The sequence below is a fragment of the Ambystoma mexicanum genome, chromosome 1p (assembly GCF_040938575.1).
Source record: "Ambystoma mexicanum isolate Mex_15411 chromosome 1p, UKY_AmexF1_1, whole genome shotgun sequence".
Taxonomy (NCBI): domain Eukaryota; kingdom Metazoa; phylum Chordata; class Amphibia; order Caudata; family Ambystomatidae; genus Ambystoma; species Ambystoma mexicanum.
In genome coordinates this window covers 790,003,221-790,023,383 of record NC_090921.1, presented here as the reverse complement: position 1 = coordinate 790,023,383, position 20,163 = coordinate 790,003,221, and the positions used below count along the sequence as shown (strand labels likewise).

General features: G+C 48.3%; 1 protein-coding gene across 10 annotated transcripts in view; it reads right to left on the bottom strand.

The window, feature by feature from the left end:
- Positions 1–20,163, bottom strand: part of UBAP2L (ubiquitin associated protein 2 like) — a 1,950,223-nt gene that overhangs the window by 21,628 nt on the left and 1,908,432 nt on the right. For 2 of the 10 annotated variants that reach the window (XR_011304368.1, XM_069651771.1), the window contains one exon: positions 9,548–9,586. The exons of the other annotated variants lie outside the window; for them this stretch is intronic. Coding sequence is in view for 1 of the 2 variants with exons in the window: in XM_069651771.1 (XP_069507872.1) it covers positions 9,557–9,586 (30 nt within the window). In the remaining variant the exon portion in view is untranslated. The remainder of the gene's footprint in view (positions 1–9,547; positions 9,587–20,163) is intronic. 10 annotated transcript variants of the gene reach the window in all.

Sequence of the window (20,163 nt, the reverse complement as noted above, 5' to 3'; positions counted from 1 at the left end):
GCTATGCGTGTGGTATATGCAGCAGCTGAGGTAACCCGCTTACCTAAGGCATACAACCTCTTGGATTCTTTATCCGGAGGCGCCTCCCCTGTAGCAAGGGGTACTCCTGCCCGTTTCCGGGTGGTAGTCATTACCAGGGAGTCAGGGTGGCGTGCCCTTTAATGTATTGAGGGTCTGAAGGAGCTGGCCGAAATAGCTTTTCCACTCTTGGGTTCACTGCCCGGGTTTGAGCTGGTGACACCAGGGAGGGGGCCAATCTTCTTTTAACAGAATTAAGGAGGGGAATGGCCTGGCTTAAGGGGGGGGTTTCTCCTTGGGAATGTCCTCCACAAAGTCCTGCTCGGGTACCACTTCTTGAGTAGTGATTTGGTGCCTTCCTTAAAATGGCATTGAAGGCCATTTGGTTGTCTACAAGCGAGGCCTGTCGTGCCGGGGTGGACGGAGGAGAATCCAGACACAGAACATCAGTGTCATGATCTTGTTGGGGGAGTGTCCATGGGTCCGTCCCCACTTGCTGGGTTTCTTCCCAATTGTCCGTGGCATCCACCTGGTCCTCATTGTAGCCCTGCAGGAAGGAAGGTTCTTCTTCTTCACTGTAAATGTCCTGATAAGTGTCCATCTGGACGATGTCTTCATGTGGACGGGGCCCGAGGGCTGACCTTCTTGGAAACGGGAAGCCGATGTAAGATTAGGTTCTCCATGAGAGCTTTTCGGGGAAGGCTGTTCAGAAAAATTGATAATTTTTTCAGGACGATCCATGCACCATTCAAATTTCTCCCTTGTCCACTTAGAGGAACCAGAAGGGCCTACGGGTGGAAAAACATCGTCTTCCGCCCTTCGGCGCCACAATTTGTCCCTCAGGGTGTTGGAAAGAGGCTCCCAACTGTCTTCGTAGGTCTTGTGAGAATCGGGGCACCATGGCGTATCTATAGATGTGCCCGTGGCCTGCCCCATGTTTATGACGCAATAGGTATCAGCCCAACTGCCGAAGTAATTCTTGCGATACTGTGTTCAATCACCGCCGAATCGGCGTGAGTTAGTGGGTCCGAAGGTCTATCGGTAGATTTACCGCCTATCGCAGCGTTTGAGGGCCTAGCGGTAGGTTTCTCGCCTTGAGGCCTAGTCATAGATTTTGGGCCTACCGGGCCTTTAGGGACCGTCGAAAGTCTGTGCTTCGACGTATAAACCTGATTTAGGTGTAGCGCCCTTGTTTATTTTGGAATGCCCAGTCGCAAAACGCTGCTGCAAATGCGGGGAAGGCTGCTGATCTGAACGATCAGAGGAATCCACCGAAATTTTCGCCGGCCCTTTCACCTTTTTCGACGTACCCGTCGAAACAGGTGGAGGGGTTGTGTGTTTAGTGTGATGCGTTCTTTGTACGTCCCTGTCGCCGGGTGTTGTCCCGGAGGAGAGACTAGCATCAGGCCCTGAAGGGTCGGGAGTGGCGGACCTAGAAGTGGCCGTCTCAAGGTCTATAACATCCACAACAGATGTTTGGTCATTGGAGGTGCCCCCATCACTTTCGGCGGGTGTGGCGGTGGGGGAAAAGGGTTCCGCCCGCGACATACCATGCGCGGACCACCGCTTTACATGGTGCTCCTTAAGGGTCTCAGGCCGAAGGAGTTTACAAGCCGCACACCGCTTCTCGTCGTGATCTAAGGGGAGACAAGAATTAAACATTCTGTGCTCGTCCTTGCACAGGTATCTGACCCTACACTTAGGGCAGAACCTAAATGGAGTCCTTTCCATAGCGAAAGGTGTAAACAAAAATGACCAGACCTAGAGAGCAAAGAGGGGTAAAGAGGAAAGACATAACGAAGATATGGCCACCCCGACCCCACTCTCCCTACTGTGAAGGCCGGCCAGAGGACCTGGCCACATGGATGCTTCAGCTGCCGGATCTTAGGCGCCGAAATCCACCGCCGTAGACAAATACCCTGCAGTCTTTGTCAAAGTTGTTCTTGCCGTCGAAGTGACTTAAGGGGAGAATAACCAACAAGTCGGTTTAAGATAAACAATGTCTCTTATGTAAAGAGCTCTGCTATAGGGCGACCAGTTATCTGGGCGTAAAAAAACAATCTGAGGGACCTCGGCGCGCGAGGGAATTTGGGTACACTACACGTCACAATAGGGAGAGTGTTACAGACACACCTATGCCGACGTCCCCTTTCGGTCCCTGAAAGACACGATGCAGTACTATGCGGTTACCACTGGATGGCGGACCATATGCACAGCATGTGATTCTAAGCAAATTATCAAGCATCAGAAACATGTATGTTAAATATGTATTGGGACACTGCTGCCCTTTCAGCCCACGCAGAAATTCAACGCTGCTTCTTTTCGCCCGTGTCTCATTTGCCTCGCTCTATAAGAGGTAGGATCGACTGTAGCCTCCCCTGCATTTAGAACTCCACTTCGTGGACTTGAAGCCAGACGCAACCTCATTCACCTCCCTTGCTCCATTTAGCATTGATTTCAGCGTCATCACCAAGAGGGCTCAGGATATGTTCCACGCAGGTCCGTTAGTTGGTCGCCCGGTGGGATATTGACATGTAGCGGGGCCCGCTGCAGACACACCTCCAAGATCGGGGCAATCATAGCACCCTTTCAGCCCATGCGGAGATCCAGCGCTGCCTCCATTAGCCCATGTCTCATTTGCTTCACTCTATAAGGAGTGGGATGGACTGTAGGCTCTCACGTGTTTAGAACTCAGCATCGTGGACTTGGAGCCACACAAGCTCATCCACCTCCCTTGCCCCGCTCTGTATTGATTTTAGCATCACCAGCTAGGGGTCTAAGGGTATGTTACACGCAGGCCCTTTAGTTGCTTGTCCAGTGATTAATAACACGTAGTGGGGCACGCTTCAGAGACACCTCTAAAATCAGGGGACGTACTAGCACCCGAGAGTCGAGTGCCCAGTCGATGTTAAGGATTTGCCCTGCCCACACTAGTGCAATTATATAAGGCAGGTCAGCCGGCCTATTCGTTGTCGCCTCAGAGGGCCTTTGGGCACAGCTCGCACCTCCTGCGGCTGCAGCCACAAGCGAATATGGCAGTACCACGTCCCGATCGGGTTTCAATGATAGCGAGTACCTGTGTTAGGATCTGCTGGAAGCTGTGAAACCACCAGAGTCTTCGCCTGCAGCTTCAGCCCGGTGTATAGCCGAGTCACTTATCCCCCACAGACGGGGTTGTCACGGCTTTGCCTCTCTGCGCCTTCCTTCGCTGTCAGCGGCCACCAACATGTGTGATGTAGGGTCTGCCACCCCGGTCACTCAGCAGGAGCTGCGTCGCCTGCTGTTAGGCAGAAACCTGAGCAGTTCCCTTAGGGACCACTGCAAAAAGTTTAAGGCTACAGGTGTTGGCAGTAAACTCAATTGGTAGCAGTCTGTACCACCCAGATTTACCTGGTAGCTGTGGCTGAGCAGTCAGACTTCTCTCAAGAAGAGTTAGGCAGTATATAGAGTATACACATTAGGTACAAAAATACAGTAGCACAAGCAAACACTGATCAGAGCTTGGGTATAAAAGTATATATTTATTTATTTAAAAACACACTTGTAAAAATACACTGGCACTAATATGTCAAGCAAGTTCAAACACAGTCACTAGAAATATATACACCTCCCTGATTAATTATTCGACAAGTCTTAGGAAAAGAACACCACTTATCAATACAGAGGTGAGCGCTTAAGCAAGATGGCACTCCAATAATTATTTAAAAAGGGAGGGAAAAGGCAGAATTAGGAAAGCACACAATACCAACACTTTTAAAAGAACCACAGCAAGTCAAGAAAGACAAAGTCTACTGTAGAGAAAGAAAGTTCATAGGCCAGGCCCACTCTTGGAGAGAGCAAGGAGGAATGTGCCCAAGTTCACACAGTTGAAGTACACTTTAAAAGTCTTTGCAGATAGTTCAAAAAGGAGTTGGATCAGTTCAGAAAAGTTAGTTAACAGGTCCCAGGTCACCCCAGGATAGAGAATCAAGGATTTACGGGACACCTTGAACAGTCTGTTGCAAGGGAGACCAGGCGGGACACAGTACCTGAAATGGTGAGAAAGCTCCAGCGGGGGCAGTTGTTCCTGGCAGCGGGTGCAAGTCGGTGCTTCGTCCAGGGGAAGAGAAGATCTCGACGTAGAGGAAAGCTGGAGGTCGTTGCACTGCCAGGGAAGAAACCAGCCGCGGAGTTTCCCGGTTAAAAGGTACTACCCTTTTATTCGCGGTAGGGGTGAAGCGTGGCTATTCGGCCGCCGGGGTGCTTGGCACGGGCGATTCGACCACGAGACGATCCAGGAAGGCGAAAAGAGGGCAAACTGGTTAACCCCACCAGTTCAAAGGAAGAAGCTCTCCAGGAAGAAGATCTTCTCTGTCGTTGGGAAATGGTGAGTCGGTTCAGCAGGGCTCCACCGGTGGTGTCGTCGTTGCAGGTCGGCTCAGCTTCTCCCTCTTCGGATTCTTTGGTCCTGTGGCGACTTCTGAAGTTCCAGTCCCCAAAACCCTGCTTTTATGCAGAAACCCCCCATTCATCAGTCCTAGCTGTCACTCAAACATGCTAAGTGGTGAGCCGGGCAGCTCACCACTGGGCCAAACAAGAGTGCGACTTGAGTTGCCGAGGCAACTCAGTCCAGGGTGCCTATCCCCCCCACCCCACCCCACACATCCTGTAGACCCAGACAGAGTGGCACCACTTTTGGAGGCTTCTGTGCAGAAGCCCGCCAAAAGTGGAACATAGGGCTCGACTTGGGTTGGAGTGACAGAGGCGGCCATTTTAAAACCGAGTCCTGGCAAAAAGACCCAAATTTAAATAAATAACCTGGTGGTATCTTTAACATTGCACCAAATAAAAGTGGTGCGTTTAAAATGAATGGGAAAATCACATTCATTTTAAACGGTGGAATATTTCGCGTGGTAACCACTGCCACCAGCCAGAAACTCGACGAGGGGGGACTGCACAGTGCCCCCTCGAAAAACAGACCCTGGGGCAATCTAATTACCCCTACCAGTACTTCCACAATATGATGGTTTGTACTGGTTCTGTTCACAATTTAAGACTAGTAAAGTCAATGGTGACTTTACATGCCCTGGCAGACAGTAGTCAGTTCCAGGGTATGGAGTCTATGTTTGGGGGTCACTATGACACCCCTGTGTTACTGCACTGGGGGATGCTGTGTAACACACTTACCAAAAACACATGAAACCCTATGGAGTAAAAGACCCCAAAGCCCATAAAACACATTACAAAGTCAAAGGGCATTCTCAAATCATGCCTAAGAGTGGGAGAAAGAGTCTCACTCTTAGCAGGAGAAAAAAATAAACTCCAAAAATCCAGCAAAGCTGCTGGGGTACTCACTAGGTTTGGGAAATTAGCCTATACAGAGAATTCTCCCTAACACCTGCCGCGCATGTTGCTGTCTTCCGTGAGGGGAGCGGGTGCCACCCGCACCACAGCCGGTTCCAAGCTCCACTGTGAGGGGAACCATGTGTGTACCTCTGTCGGAGGTGGACCCGTTCTTCACAGACCTCTTCGAGCCTCGTTGGTGCCAGCAACTGCAACGGCACAGTAGCAAGGAGGGTGAAATCTGACTTCACCATGATACGCTGCTATTAACTCCTCCCATACATAGGCCTCTAGAGCCACGCTCTTTCCTTCAGTAGGGCGCCTGGTCTTACGGATGTCCAACGTGGGCCGTGATCTCTGTCTCTCTGATGGCACAGATCGAGGGAAGCTCAGAATAAGACAACTTCTACACCAAGCTTTCTGTCGCAATTATTTCTTGTTTTGTGATGGAAGGTAGCACCGGTAAGGATATTTATTTGTTCAGGTTGTGGCCTGGGCCGGAGCCTCACAGTCAGGCAGCCATTTCCTAGCTGTGCAATAGCACCCTCCCACCCCCCAGCAATTCTTTTTTTTAACAGATTGCAAAAGAGGAATAGCTTAGATGATTGCTTTCCTCTCATTTAAAATGTCCACAAAATCAGTGTCTTCCTCTGCTTCTTGAGTTTAGATAATAAAATGGCTTGCCGCCCTTTTTAGAAGTCGTTAAAAGCTGATGAATGGGGGAAATGTGACCACCGTCTGATGTAATATCAGGAGGATAATAGTGATATCTGGATCTTCTTGATCATACTCAATGGGATCATCTGGATCATTGTACCAGGAGTCCCAATGTCCCCTCCTTTGATCTTGATAAAAAGTGGGATCATAAGAGCCTTGTGCGTCATGAGGGGGCTGATCAGTAATGTCAATAAAGGCAAGTGTGGGAGAAGGCTGATGCTTTGGGTATTTAGGTAAAGGTTGTCCCATTTCTAAGTCTAGGGTCTTCTGTCTGATTGGGTTACGTGACAAATGAGGAAACTTTATCCATAGTGCCCATAGTCCTGAACCCAGTTTTAGGGGTCTCTGGTATAGGGAACAAAATAACTTCAGTGTTTTTTCTTGGCCTCTTCTTTTGTAGAGATTGTGACAAAGGGGAGGTAGATCCAGCATATTCTGGTACCTTCCGTGGGACAGATGCTGTAATCTGGTGATTCGCTGAGACGTTTTAGTTTGCTTTGCCTTACTATAATGTGTATTGTGAGATTTCAACATATGTTTTGGCGGTCGCAAATCACCCATCGAAGGACTTGGTTGCCCGTCAAGTGGTGCCTGTTTTGTCCTTTCGCCCTGTGCTAAACGAGGGTGTGGAAACAGAGGGATTGTGGTGCATGAGTTCGGTAGGCCACGAGGTGCCTTCCGCCAGCATGCAGCCTTCTTTCGATGCATCCGTCTAAGAGCGGCTCGGGGTTGTGCGTTTTCAATGTGTGTGCGTGTTCTTGTCACCAGGAGTCTTCCCCATAGCAGTGAATTGCGACTGCCTTTCGGGACTGGGGACTGACAGGCAGGATCCCGTAGGTTGCCTTGAAATGTATTCGGCCTCCGAAACCAAGCCGTCACTGCCTTGGCCTTCTAGGTCCGATTCAAAAGTGCCAGTAGGGGTTTCGGATTTGGCCATCATAGCATGGGCCGCCCACCGTTTGGGCTTTTTAGGCTTAAACAACTTGCACGAAGCACAAGGCCCCTCCAGATGATCCAGGGGAAGGCAGTGGTTGCACACTTGAGTGTCTTTTTTTCACGGGTACTATCTGTTGCAGGATGGACAGAATATAAAAGGAGTTATCTCCATTGTTACATTTAAATGAAAAGATAGCTAAACAAAAGCAGTGTTTGAAGGCAGTGAAAGGATGCAGTCTCTAAAGATAATCAGCCCCCTACTCTCCATACTGCAAGGCTGAAGCCTGGTGTAGTCCGAAGCTTGTCGGCGAATTGGAGGAATCGTTGAATTTGGCATTCCAAAGGCCTTCAAGATGCTTGTCGAAAAGCGACTGTCAAAAGAAGTTAAAAGTTATAATTATTAACTCTGAGAAGTAGCAGTGCTACAGATTTAGTGTATACACGACCGACCACAATGACGGAAAAAACAATCTGAGGGACCTCGATGCGTGAAGGATCACACTCCTGCAGTGGGTGGAAGGCAAGTCAGGCCTTGCAAATTCTTAAAAATCTCACTAGACCTGCAGGGCGAGTTCCTTAATTTACATACTCTACTTAAGAGAAATGCCCCAAGGTGACTGGTGACAAAATATTTACCAGTGCATTTTGTAAAATGGTGCATGTCACCATAAGCACACTTCATATTTGCTGTAATGTTGTCAAGCATGCACAGTGAAACCTGTTTTTGTCATTTACTGCAAACAAAGTGCGTTTGCAGTAAATGCAAAATACGTTTCTAACATCCCCATACTCGCCATCAAGGTAGAGTATCATGCAAATGGTACTCGTCCTGCATAAAAACTACTCGCCAATGCTAGTGGGCTAGTAGATTTTGCAAGGCTTGCAAGCCGACCGTTCCGATGAGCAGTTTGGCATTATTTTGGACCCCTCTCAGGGCTATTGCTTTCCTTCGATAAAAAGGCTAAGAGATCATCCTCCATTTTTTTTCACATCCCATTTACTTGCCCAGAAACCTGGTTATTTACTGGCAAAGGCAGCGATAGACCTGTTTGCAGCTATAGAGGGGGAAGAGGATATAATTCCCATTAATTTCTGGTGCCAAAGAAGGGTGGAGGCCTGTGCCTTGAACAGGTTCCACAAGAAGGACACATTCAGGATGGTCACTTTTGTTCAGATACTATAGGCCATGGAGTCTCAGCACTAGTTGGTGTCTGTGGACCAACAGGGTGCTCTTTTCCAAGTGCCGATCCATCCAAAGCAACAAGCATTCAGGCACCAGGATGTGTACTGGTAGCATACAGTCCAATGACCCACATCTGGGCTCACACAAACTGCCCCTTAGCCCATTAAAGCAGAAGCCTTCCCCAAAATAAAAAGGCAGGAAGAAGGACAAAGAACAATATGGCAAAAGGACAAGCAAAAACCTTGTGGCACAGTCATCCTAGGGTGCTAGCAACCTTTAGTAGCCATTTGTGGTAAATACAAAAGTGCACATGTAAAAATCTAAAATACAGTAGAAAAATATCTGCCATTATTGATTATAAGACTACTAAGTATCCTAACCACAATTCACTTTAAGGTGCAATTTTAATGAGTCTTATAAACTGATAGGTTTCCCATAAGAATGAGGAAAAAAATACAAGAGGAAAAAAGCAGAAGGCTTTAAGGCTTTACATACCTCCAAAAAGTCAGGTCAGGAGTTCAAACAAAGTAAAAAGTAGGGGTTGTCCCATATACGCCTATGCCAGGAAAGCAGCAAAAACAAACAGGGTACCATACTGATTAGGATTAAACTTAGTTCCTCTTGAAGTGACCTGTTAACTACCTGGTGTACAAGGGGCAGCATAAGTAAGCATTCTCTTACTAATTCATCCATGGAGCAACCTAGGTTGTGGGTATCCAGAGGCAAAGGTTGGGCATTTTGTGTTGGTACTTGTTGTGAATAAGTTGACTGTTGGAAAACCGTAACTGTGGAAAATCAATACGGGGACCTGCTTATGCTGTTTGCCAGGGGGTGTTGCATCCCTGGAACATGATTTGCCTAGAGGAAGACCTCTCTTGCAGATGTACAGTCAGATTTGCTGTTCAATTTGAGGGAAGCATGGAGAGTGATTTCTGCTCTGCTTGTTGTGGTAAAACATGGCAGTAGTGTAATCAGTCTTGATTAATACATTCTTGTGATGAACCAATATGTGGAAGGTCAGTACCACATTCTTAACGGCTAACATTTCTAAAACATTGATATGGAAGCTTGCTTGATGTTGCCTGTGAAGTCAGTAATCTGGCCTTGTCACAAGGGGATGGAGACCACCCCACCCCTCTCGCTCCAAGTTAGGAGGCCTATGAGGGTGGAAGCCAGACCTAATCCTACCCCAGAGAGGGGAGGTGGCAGTTGTGAGGGCCCAAATTCCTAACCCCTCTACAAGTGCCTGTTTGTATCTGAAAAGTCTATCACCCCCATACCTCCGAAAAGAAATGCTTGCCAGTGCTATGCCCATCATTGCAGGCAACCACACATCACGGAAACCCGGGCGGACCACCTGAAAGAGCTTACCTCAGAGCCTCAAGAACCAGCATTCCAGTCAGCGGAGCTCTATGAGCAGCGAGAGGAGAGTGAACCGAGAGAGAGAGAGAGAGAGAGAGAGAGAGATCAAATCAGCGCAGGCACGAGGAACACACGCACCGCCAAGCATCTGCAGCAAACGGCACATTCTGGAGCAGTGGCGGAGCCTCCTTAAAGAGACTATCACTGTGCCTACCAATTCCCCATGCACTTAAACAAGAATTCACAGCAAAGCGGCATGCCAACACGAACTTGGACAACCGCCCTTGTCGGAGAATGGTTGCCCCACGCGGAAGAAGAGATCAGGGCTTAACCACCTTTAAAAAAAAAAAAGATTACCCTTCTAACACCTCCCAGGAGCATAAGACAGAGCTAGATTTGTTAGGGCCTTAAGTCCAATGGGAACAGGAGGTGGTGGATAAGAAGGGAGACAGGAAACAGGAAGTTGTGGGTTAGTTGGGTGAGGTCAGAGGAGGGGGTGGTAGACCAAAAGACCAGCAGGAGGAAGGACAGTGAACTGGAGTGTGGAGGCATTAAGAGGAAAACGTGAGGTATTGATGAGAGCTAGTGGTACTGTATGGGTTGTGTGCTTGCAAGGTGAGTGAGAATGTCAGGCATGGCTGGAAGGTGATAGAGAGTGAAAGGAGAGTGATTGAGAAGGTTGGGTGGAGTGGTAGGAGTAGTACAGAGGAGGGGGCAGTAGCGCTGGGGATGGAGCATTATTACGGAGGGAGGAAGAGAAGTACATCAGAGGGTGGAGGGAGGCAGTAGACAGACATATTGGAGGGAAAGAGAAGGAATACCTAGGACAAGAAGGGAGAACAGGCAGGAGGAGTGGGAGGGAGGAGAGTAGCCGGAAGATGAGAGTAAAACGAAATAGGGAGATGAACATCAGTGCAGCGGGGCTTGAGTGTCTGCAAGGCACATCTCTATACATCCTTTAGAATTAAGGTTAACTTGAGAGTGGGTCTAACCTAGAAAGACCATGAGATAAGTATGGATAGGCTCTCACTGCCAGCCAGGTAGTATTTAGATAATTGGGGTGACTAAGCACTAAATACTAACCAGAGAAGTAGGGATGCCTGGTCTAGGGTGGGAACTGTTTCCTTAAGATGAGAGAGCCAGGGACAGCCATTAGCGCCCTGAAAAAGATTAATAAAGACCCTTAAACCCTCTCTAGGACTTTGTGTTTTTAAGGCCATCTGTGGCAAGCATCCATTTTCCCAAAACAGTAAAATGGACTTAGCTCATGTCCCACAGCCCACTAATGATGAGTCTGTTGTGAAGATAACTTGTGCTGGTAGATTTACAAATGGACGTCCTTTTAACAAGATTCCAGGTGTCTGCAGATTTCTGATAACCTATTGTGAAATGATCACTAGATCGTGCGAGCTGCCTGTTTGTGACCATTGGTTTGTCAGACACTCTTGCAGAGGACACATGAGGAATGGGGAACATGCCATCATCCCAAGAGTGTCATGACTTTTTGTACTGTGACAGTCTGTTGTGCCTTATACAAGTGAACTTGAGCCAGCAGTGTACACTCTTTCCTGGGACGGGTAAATGATTGCCAGTTCCTTGTTTAGGTGTGCCACAAGGAACCTTTTGTTTTGGCTGGGTAGAAGACTTGACGCTCCTACATTGATTGAAAAACTTAGTTGGTGTAACATGGCAATTGCTGCAGGAGTGTTCATACTGCTTTGCTGTTACGAGACAGTCATTCAAATAGGGATACACTTCAAATAGCCATCTAGAAAGGTGGGCGCCAGCACCTCAGACTACCCATGCTATCACAAAAAAGAAGCTCTTTCAACTGATTGCGTCAGTTGCCCACCTTAAAGCACAGCTAATGTCGATATGCTGGGAACACAGAAGTATACATCTTTCATGTCCAAGGCGATAATGAAGTCTCATTTTTTAACAGGATCAACCCCTTGAAGGGTTGTTATTTGGAATGTTTGAGGCTTGACAAACTTGTTTGCTAGCCTTAGGTCGGCATCCTAGTTCAATTTCTTTGCTACTATGAAGTACATTGAGTAAATACCTGTACTGATCTCTTGTTGAGGAGCCTTCTTGAAAAGGCCCAGTAACAGGAAATTATTCACTTCCTTGTTTAGTAGCGCAGCATGCTCTCCTCGGGTAGTCTGCAATTTATTGTAGGAATGTTGTGCAGTCGGGCAAGTTCTATGTAGTACACTTGTCACACTGCGTCCAGCACCCATCAGTCTGAAGTAATAACTCCCCCCCCCCCCCTCCACCCCACGCATGGGTAAATTATATCCTTCCCCCTATAGGGTGGCATGGAAGGAATGAGGAATAGAAGATAATTTTTTGGAGGGGCACCCTTACAGCCCCCTCTTCCACAGCATCTGCCACAACGCTATCCCCTGTATTATGCATTTTTCACCTAGTTTTGAGGGATAGATTGTATTTGCCCCATATACTATTGAATGAATTACACACACCGATTGGATGGGCTGAAAAATAACAGGCTTTGCCCTGTGTAAGGCCTGCGTGGTCTGGGAGAACCATACCTTGCTTAGGGGTCTGCCTGATAAATGGCCTAAAGATGTCAGCATTTCAAATGCTTTCTTGGCCTTGCCTAACGCTTCATCCACTAGTTTTCCAAAAAGGCCCTCATCATCAAGAGGCTTGTTTTTAGGGTTGCTTGAGCCTCTAGCTTGAACTCGGCCAGGCATGATGCTTTACAATTGCTGCATTCTAAATCTGCCTTTCTGCGTGCTCGGCTGCACCCAGGCAGCCCTCTATCAATGCGCTCGATAGAAACTGCCCCCCTCCCAAACAAGTGCACCTGTATGACCTGAGCCATGTCCTTGACTAGGGTATCCAGTTTGTCCCAATGAGCCATGTCTTAACGGATGGCGAAACCTGATGAATTAGCACCAAGTAGGCGTTAGACCACAGTTTTTGCCATATCCTATCCTAGCCGATACATCCTTTTGCATTCTTTTCTAGCGATGCATCAGAGAAGGATGCTGGGGCACCAGACTTGTTCCTTGAGGTAGTGAAAAGCACGGAATCGGAGAAGGATTGTATTATTGCACAGTTTGGACTTCCAGTGCGGGGAGATGCTTCTGTTCTAAATGAACAGACCTGTACGTATCTGGTTTTTCCAATGTCTGTCTAAGATGTTTTTCGACAGATTTTAAAATTCCAATGTAGGGAGCATCATGTTGGGGTTACTCCAAGCTATCCTCAAAAACCAACAATCAAAACAAATTGGTGGGTGAATTGTACACCAATGGCTCAACGTTGGGTGTCAGAGCTAATCAATGGGGTTCCCCCTTCCTCCTCTTCCAGAGGATTATACATTTATTCTTCCACCTCATTATCATCTTGTAAATCATCAGAATGAATGTCTGGGTGACAGAATTATATTAGGTCAGAGCGGGATAGCCCAAGTTTTCTTGATTTTAACAAAATAAAACTATGCAAGTAATTCGGTTTCTGAAAGGGGCGTCTGCTAAACATGTGCATTTACTGTGCCAGTCTGCTGACATCCACAGCAACTGTTCTGCAGTGCCTGCAGGGCAGATTCAAAGCTCACATAGGCATTCCTGACAGCCGTAGAAACACAAAGTTCCAGTAGAGAGAAGTGTTTTTTTTTCCCCATCGTTTGCACCTCTGATTCAAAAACAAAATTGTGTATCCTACTCAGCCTGTCGGCAAGCTATGTTGCCTAACCATCACCAGGGAACAGTGGTGGTTCGGGGGGATGGGATGAACACTAAGGCCGCTCTGTTAGGGAGATGTATCATGTGTATCCTTCATCCCCTCTCCTAGTGAGACCACCAGCACTGTTTGCTGGACTTCTGGACCTTTTTCTTTAAATCCTGAATGAGCAAAGCCTTTTTCCACTCATTCATTCTTGTGGGATCTGCCTTTTGGAACTTTATTCTTTGTATTCTACCTGTTCTTAAGGATGGAGTATCTCTCCCAATAACTCTATAGTCTGAGGGATTGGCACGCACCCCCTTACGTGAAGGGCCAAAGGAATACCCAGTATCCCCCTTCTCTCTGCTCCTGTGACTTTTTAGTAGCATAGACAATCTCCTAGTTATGGCTGGTGGCAGCGGATGTGTTCTACCAACTAATTGTGTAATTTCTATACCGCAGGCTGTGCGCATATCCACGGTAGTGCACAATAGGGGCACCCAAGTACCAACTTGGGGCCTCCCTTCTTTTTACGCAATTACGAGCGTGGGCGTTGTTAGCCCTTTTTCTACCATATTGGGAGGGGGAGGTCAGTGCGTGTATTTTGCCTTTGGCAGGAACCCTTGGGTGTCCCTACCAAGGTTCCATAGTGTCCAGGCAGGCAGGAAGTGGGGGAGGAGTTTTCCACCCCCCTGTCCTTTGTCTGCCAGAGTGCCCAAATAGGACCAGCTCCCACAGTGGGACTGGCTGTCCTGATTGGACAGCTAAACGCCCATTTCTGTAAAATGTTGAGAGATTTCAGGAGTATGTGCTGGGACTGTATAAAAGGTGAGGCTTCTGGAGTGTAAAGAAAGTTGACAACTGGAAGCTAAAGTAACTGAAGAAGACGATGACCAGAGACGCCTGCAAACCCTTTGCAACACTGCTGTCCTGACCCAGTTTTCTGAGCGACAGAGGAGCTCTGAAGCAGACGACTCATTCCCTTTGGCTGGTGGGAACAACCAGTCCCAAGAAGAACTTTGCTTTTAAAACAGACCCGAGCTGCTGGAAGATCCTCCGGACTCTCAGTAAGCAGGACTGACCAATATTGAGCCACCCCAGAGTGCTGGACCCCAGATGCGAGAAACATCCAGAGTGGTATCTGTGAGACCGCAGTGGTGCTATTTGCTGAGATGCAAGGAGCTGAAACCGCAAAGTGCCGCTGAATAGTAGTTGGTCCTTTTCTGTCGCTGACCTTCCCGTTGCAGGAGTCCCCAGAAGTCCTCCCTCTTGTTCCCACGACTGAGGCACAGGAACAACAGGATCTGCAGAGCCACACAGGAACAGAAGACAGCGGAACCTTTTCTTCTAACCAAAGGTACTGTACAGTCTAAGAGAACTTACCTCTTGTTGTTGTAAACTTACTTGATCTCAGTTGTGACTTGTCTTGGTTGCTTCTGTAGAGTTGCTTGCATCTTCTATCTCCCACAAGCCTCCAAGTTTGTGACCCCACTTTGATTTTAGTTTTTGTACAAAGACTTCTAAAACATTGTGCAAGAGTTTTACTTACCTGCAAGAAGTGCTTCAGGACACCTAGACTTTTGCCCAATTGACATTGGCTGGCCTGGCTCCCTGAATGACTCTTCTCTCCTCTGCTTGTGTCTTATCTTCCCTCCAGGAAAGGGTTAATTTACTTTGCGTTGGGGAGTTCAAAAGTACTTACCTGCTTCAGAATAGTTCTATGATCTCTTGTTTTATTCTGAAATCTCTTTAACACTCATCTCAGTATTGCTCTAAATGTACCAGTGAGATATTAATGTCCACAGTGTCCTAGCTATTAAAGTCAACCCAGGGTGTAGGAAGTGTCTGTGTGTCATTCCAAATGGGTATTTGCTGGTTTAGAGAAACTAAGAGTGTATTTTGGAGTGTATTTGTGTATTACTATTATATTGCTCCTTCTGAAGAAGGCTTATTCAAACTGGTTGTTAAATTAATAATTGTTTAATCAAGAAACCTTAAGTGTAGGTTTTGAATTGGATACTTGCCACTGAATTTCTGCGCAACTCCTCTACTGCGCACATTGACCCCTCTTGAAATAAGCCTGGCTGCTCAGCCACACTACCAACCTGTGTAGTTCAACCTGCCTTTAACTACGGTTGCATTTTTTGAATTAAAATACTTGCTGTGCAAAGAAACCCTCTCTAGAACCTTGAACCAGGCTAGTGTTACTCCAACTACCCCATTTCCTTCCTTTAAGTTACTTTCTTATATGTGTTCGCAGAGTGAATGTCTTACCGTAAATCTGCTAAGAACCGCGCCTGTGTGTAATTACCGACAATACGATAGCATTGTCTTTTCCCTTCCTAACGTTGCAACAAATGTAACCGCGAATAAACATAAAAGTGAAAGTGTCCTTTGAAGTGTCTTCTAAACGTATTCCGAAGTGTTCTAGTGTGAACATATGAGGTATTTAAAGTGGTTCTACTGAAAATATAAATATGACCTGCATTATTCACCGAAATAGCATTTCTGATGATTGTATATGCTTAGATTCACATGCTGTGCATATAGTCCGACATCTAGTGGAAATCGCAGAGTATTGCAACTTTCTTGCTAAGATCAAAAAGGGGCATCGATATGGGTGTGACTTACGCTATCCTCAACGTGACGTGTAGTGTACCCAAAATCCCTCACGCGTCGAGGTCCCTCTGGTTATGTTTTTTCTGCTGTGAGGGAGCCTTCTAGTCAGCATGAGGGAGTACAGAAGAGAGAAGGTGCAAGAGGTCTATGTTCCTTCTACTCCACGAGGGGAGGACAGTGGGCTTATGTGAATCCAAGTAGATACAATCATCAGAAGAAAAAGTTACTTATCAACTGGTAACGTTCTTTCGACTGGATGTTCCTCCAACGCATTCCACATCTTTGACATGTAATGTCCGCAGCTGTGCACTTCGGAAGCTTTTTCGGCAGAGGGCGTCCTGCGTCGATGGCGTCGGGTCCATGTCCATCGAAGGCCTCTGTCAGGGGCAACGTCACAGGATGTTATAAATAGACGCACGGCGCCCGTAGCCTCAGTTTAAAAACATGTGGCACCAGTCTGATGCCTGCTGGACTGCACTTAGCCTTGCGGAAAACGGAAGCTGCAATCGCGTAGGAAATGCTCCTGAGGGGCAGGCTGGGAGGGCGATGTGGAATGCGTTGGAGGAACATCTAGTCGAAAGAACGTTACCAGTTGGTAAGTAACTTGTTATTCGAATGGATTGTGTCCTCCAACGCATTCCACTTCTTTGACAGACTCCCAAAGCAGTACCAGTAAATGGAGAAGGAAAAAGAATTTAGAGTACCCAATTAGATTGCGAAATAAAGAACCACCTTCCCAAAGACCATATCCTGACCATGGATTGCATCCAGGGAAAAATGTTTTACAAATGTATGGATTGAAGCCCAAGTATCAGCATCACAAATATTCCTAATAGGAACACCCCGCTGGAGGGGGTTGGAAGTAGCCACGCCCCTAGTGGAATGAGCCCTCAACCCTTAAGGAGGGTCTTTACCCGCCAACCGGAAACACTCCGTAATGGTAAGGATAATCCACCTGGACAATGTCTGTTTGGTAACAGCCTGGCCCAATCAGTGTCCAGCATATCCTACAAAGAGTTGATCGTCCACTCCGACCCTGGATATCCTAGAAATGTAAAAGCTAAGAGCTCTCCTAGGATTGAACCGATGGAGACGCTCCTCTTCCTTACCAGGAGGAGGGTAGAAAGATGGAAGAACCACCTTTTGACTCAAATGATATTCAGAGACTACCTTAGGTAGAAAAGAGGGACGTACTCGCAGTACAACCCTGTCCTTGTGAAACACGTAAAGGGTGGCTTAGATGAAAGTGCCTGCAAGTCACTCACTCTGCGAGTGGAAGTAACCGCAACCAAGGACACCGTCTTGAAGGACAGTAATCTCAAAGGACAAGAGTGCAAAGGTTTAAACGGAGCACCCATGAGAAACTTCAAAACCAAATTCAAATCCCAAACTGGCACCTGGAAGGGCGACGGCGAAAATACATTAGTCAGTCCTTTAAGAAACTGGGAAATCAAAGGAATCTTAAAATAAGAACATTCTTCAGACGAGCGCTTAAAGATAGACACTGCGGCCAGGTAACCTTTACTGGTACGCACTTGAAGGCCCCTGTGGGCCAAAGAAAGCAAGAAAGACAACACCATAGGAATGGAGCACTGAAAAGGATCAACATTATGATCTCTGCACCAGTCGCAGAACTTACGGCACAGGGATTTTGTTGCTGGCCGAAAGCAAAACCTCCATCACGTCATCCGGGAAGTCCCAATCCTTATATCTCAACCTTTCAGATACCAAGCGTGAAGGTTGAGAGTCTTGACCTCTGGATGGAGAACCTGACCCCCCCCCCCCCTCACCTCACGTGAGAGCAGATCCTCTCGGTAGGGAAGACGGCGTGGAGGGCAGATGGACATTTCCAGAAGGTCCGAGTACCACGCTCTCCTGGCCCAATCTGGAGCAATGAGGATCATGTGGGAACCGAACCTCCGTAACCTCTGCAACACTTGAGGAATGACGGGGACTGGAGGAAACGCGTACAGCAGTGGGAATGACCAATCCACCACAAACTTGTCTCCTAAGGCTCCTCTTGGAGGAAATTGCCTTGAGCAGAATCTCTCGCACTTCCGGTTGACACTGGTGGCGAAGAGATCCTCTTGCGGGGTTCCCCAAAGTGCAAGTCGCCAGCTGCAAACCTCAGGTACTTCCTGTGCGCTGGGTGGATCGACACATGGAAGTATGCATCCTTGAGGTCCAGAGACACCAACCAATCCTGCGGTTGAAGGGCCTGGAGGACTTGAGAAAGAGTGACCATCTTGAACTTGTCCTTCCGGAGAAGTTTGTTCAACCAACGCAAGTCCATGATGGGTCTCAATCCACTGTCTTTCTTTGGGATCAAAAAATAAGGGGAATACCATTGCTTGTTACTCTCCGCTACAGGCACCAGTTCTATAGCGCCTTTCTCCAGCAGGGACACGATTTCCTGCGCAAGGAGCGGATCCGTAAGCTTCAAAGAGAGGTTCCCGGTGGATTGTCGTGAGGCCGCCGAAGGAAGGGAAGGCAAGGCAGTAGCCGTGGGCTATGGTATCCAGAACCCACGCATCTGAAGTAATGGCCCTGTTTGGAAGCGGCTGCGGTGGCGCCGGAAGGCAAAGAGGCAGCTGTCTGAGCGGCTTTGGCACCACGATTTCCCCGACCACCACAGGTACTTTTTTGCTGGCCCCTTTGACTGGCGGCCCCTCTCGTTCTACCAAAGGAGGAGTAGTAACGAAAAGAACCTCCCCTTCACTGCTCTGCCCTAGGACGAAAAGGCAGAGATTGACACACTGTGGCGCTCAAAGATTTCGCCGCAGCTTTTGAGGTCAACCTCTCAAGGCTCTCGTCAGTCTTGCTGCCAAACAAATGTGCGCCATCAAAGGGCATATTCAGAAAACAAGCCTGCACATCTGGAGCAAACCCCGACTTCTGCAACCACGCAAATCTGCGTATAATGGTGCTTGCAGCCATGGTTCGGCTAACACTGTCGGTCGAATCCAGACCCGACTGAAGGGATTGGCACATGGCATCCCTGCCGTCCTACACGAGAGCAAGGAACCCATCCCTTTCTTCCCCCTCGGGAATATGCTCAGCCGCCAAAGAAACACAAATCCACTTGTGTGAAAACCTTGCTAAGGCACACGTGGAGTTGGCCGATTTCAAGGCCATGCTCCCAGCAGAAGATACCTTCCGGGCCCAACCGTCAAAGCTCTTTGGCCCCTTCCAGAGGGATGGTAGGTTACACCGCCTGCCTCGAGGTGGCTGTAGACGCCTGAACCACCGAACTCTCGGGAGTGGGGCGAGTAGATAAATAGCTGGGGTCACTAACGGAAGGGCAGTATTTCTTAGTTAAAGATTTATTCAAAGCCAGAAGAGATTCCAGGACTGCCAAACAGCTGCCACCCTTTTATGCAAGGTAAGATGAAAGGGCAAAACAGGGTCAGAGGACGGACCTTGATCTAAAATGCCCGTCAGATCATCCTGCACAAAGTCTTCAGGAGGACTGGACCCATGAGCCTCCTGTACGAGGACTCTGCATGAGCCCCAGGCTCGGGCCTAGCGAATTCCACTTCCGGAGAAGTGTCCAATCCACTGGCATCATGGAGTGTCTGGCGCAACTCCTCCAACTGACTATCTCCAGAAAAAAGTAGAGCATCCTCAAGGTCACCCGGTCCTCAAACGCAGACCTTTCCTTCTCTTCATAAATGTCATCCAGTGGGAGTTGAAACCCAGGCCTGGGGACAGAAGAGGGCCTGGAGTCCAAAACAGGCCGCAGAGTCTTCCCAGTAGCCTTCCTTGGAGCATCTACGATATCCGTGTACTCCAGAGGCATATTTCGAGAAAAAAATCCCCAAAGGCACCGATAGCGCTGAAGGCTTCGATGTCGAGAGCGTCGACAACCTCCATGTCGTGAGCGCCGAAGGCTCCGGCGTCGACACAGGGGCCGACGGTGCAGTGGGCTGGTATGACGGTAAAGCGTTGACGTCCGAGTCGGACGGACACGGCGCCAACCGAGTCGATGCCGGCATCGAGCCCTCTGTAGGTAGCTGCGGTCTTGCTGGGGACGAGGAACGAGACCTAGAGACACGTCTCTTGTGACTTGACGATTCCTTGTCCGTACCGGACCTCGAACACTCCCGATGTGAGTCGCGTCGTGAACCCGAGCCTGAAGGCATGCAAGCCACGGTACGAGACCGATCCTTGCCGGCTTCGTCCGAAGGCACGACCAGACCCGTGCTCTGCAACTGAAAAATTGCAAACATGGATTGTTTAAACGCCGCCCATTCTTCCGGAGTCGAGGACTTCGTTGGGCACGTAACCTTCCTTGAGGCACCATCCTCTGAGGA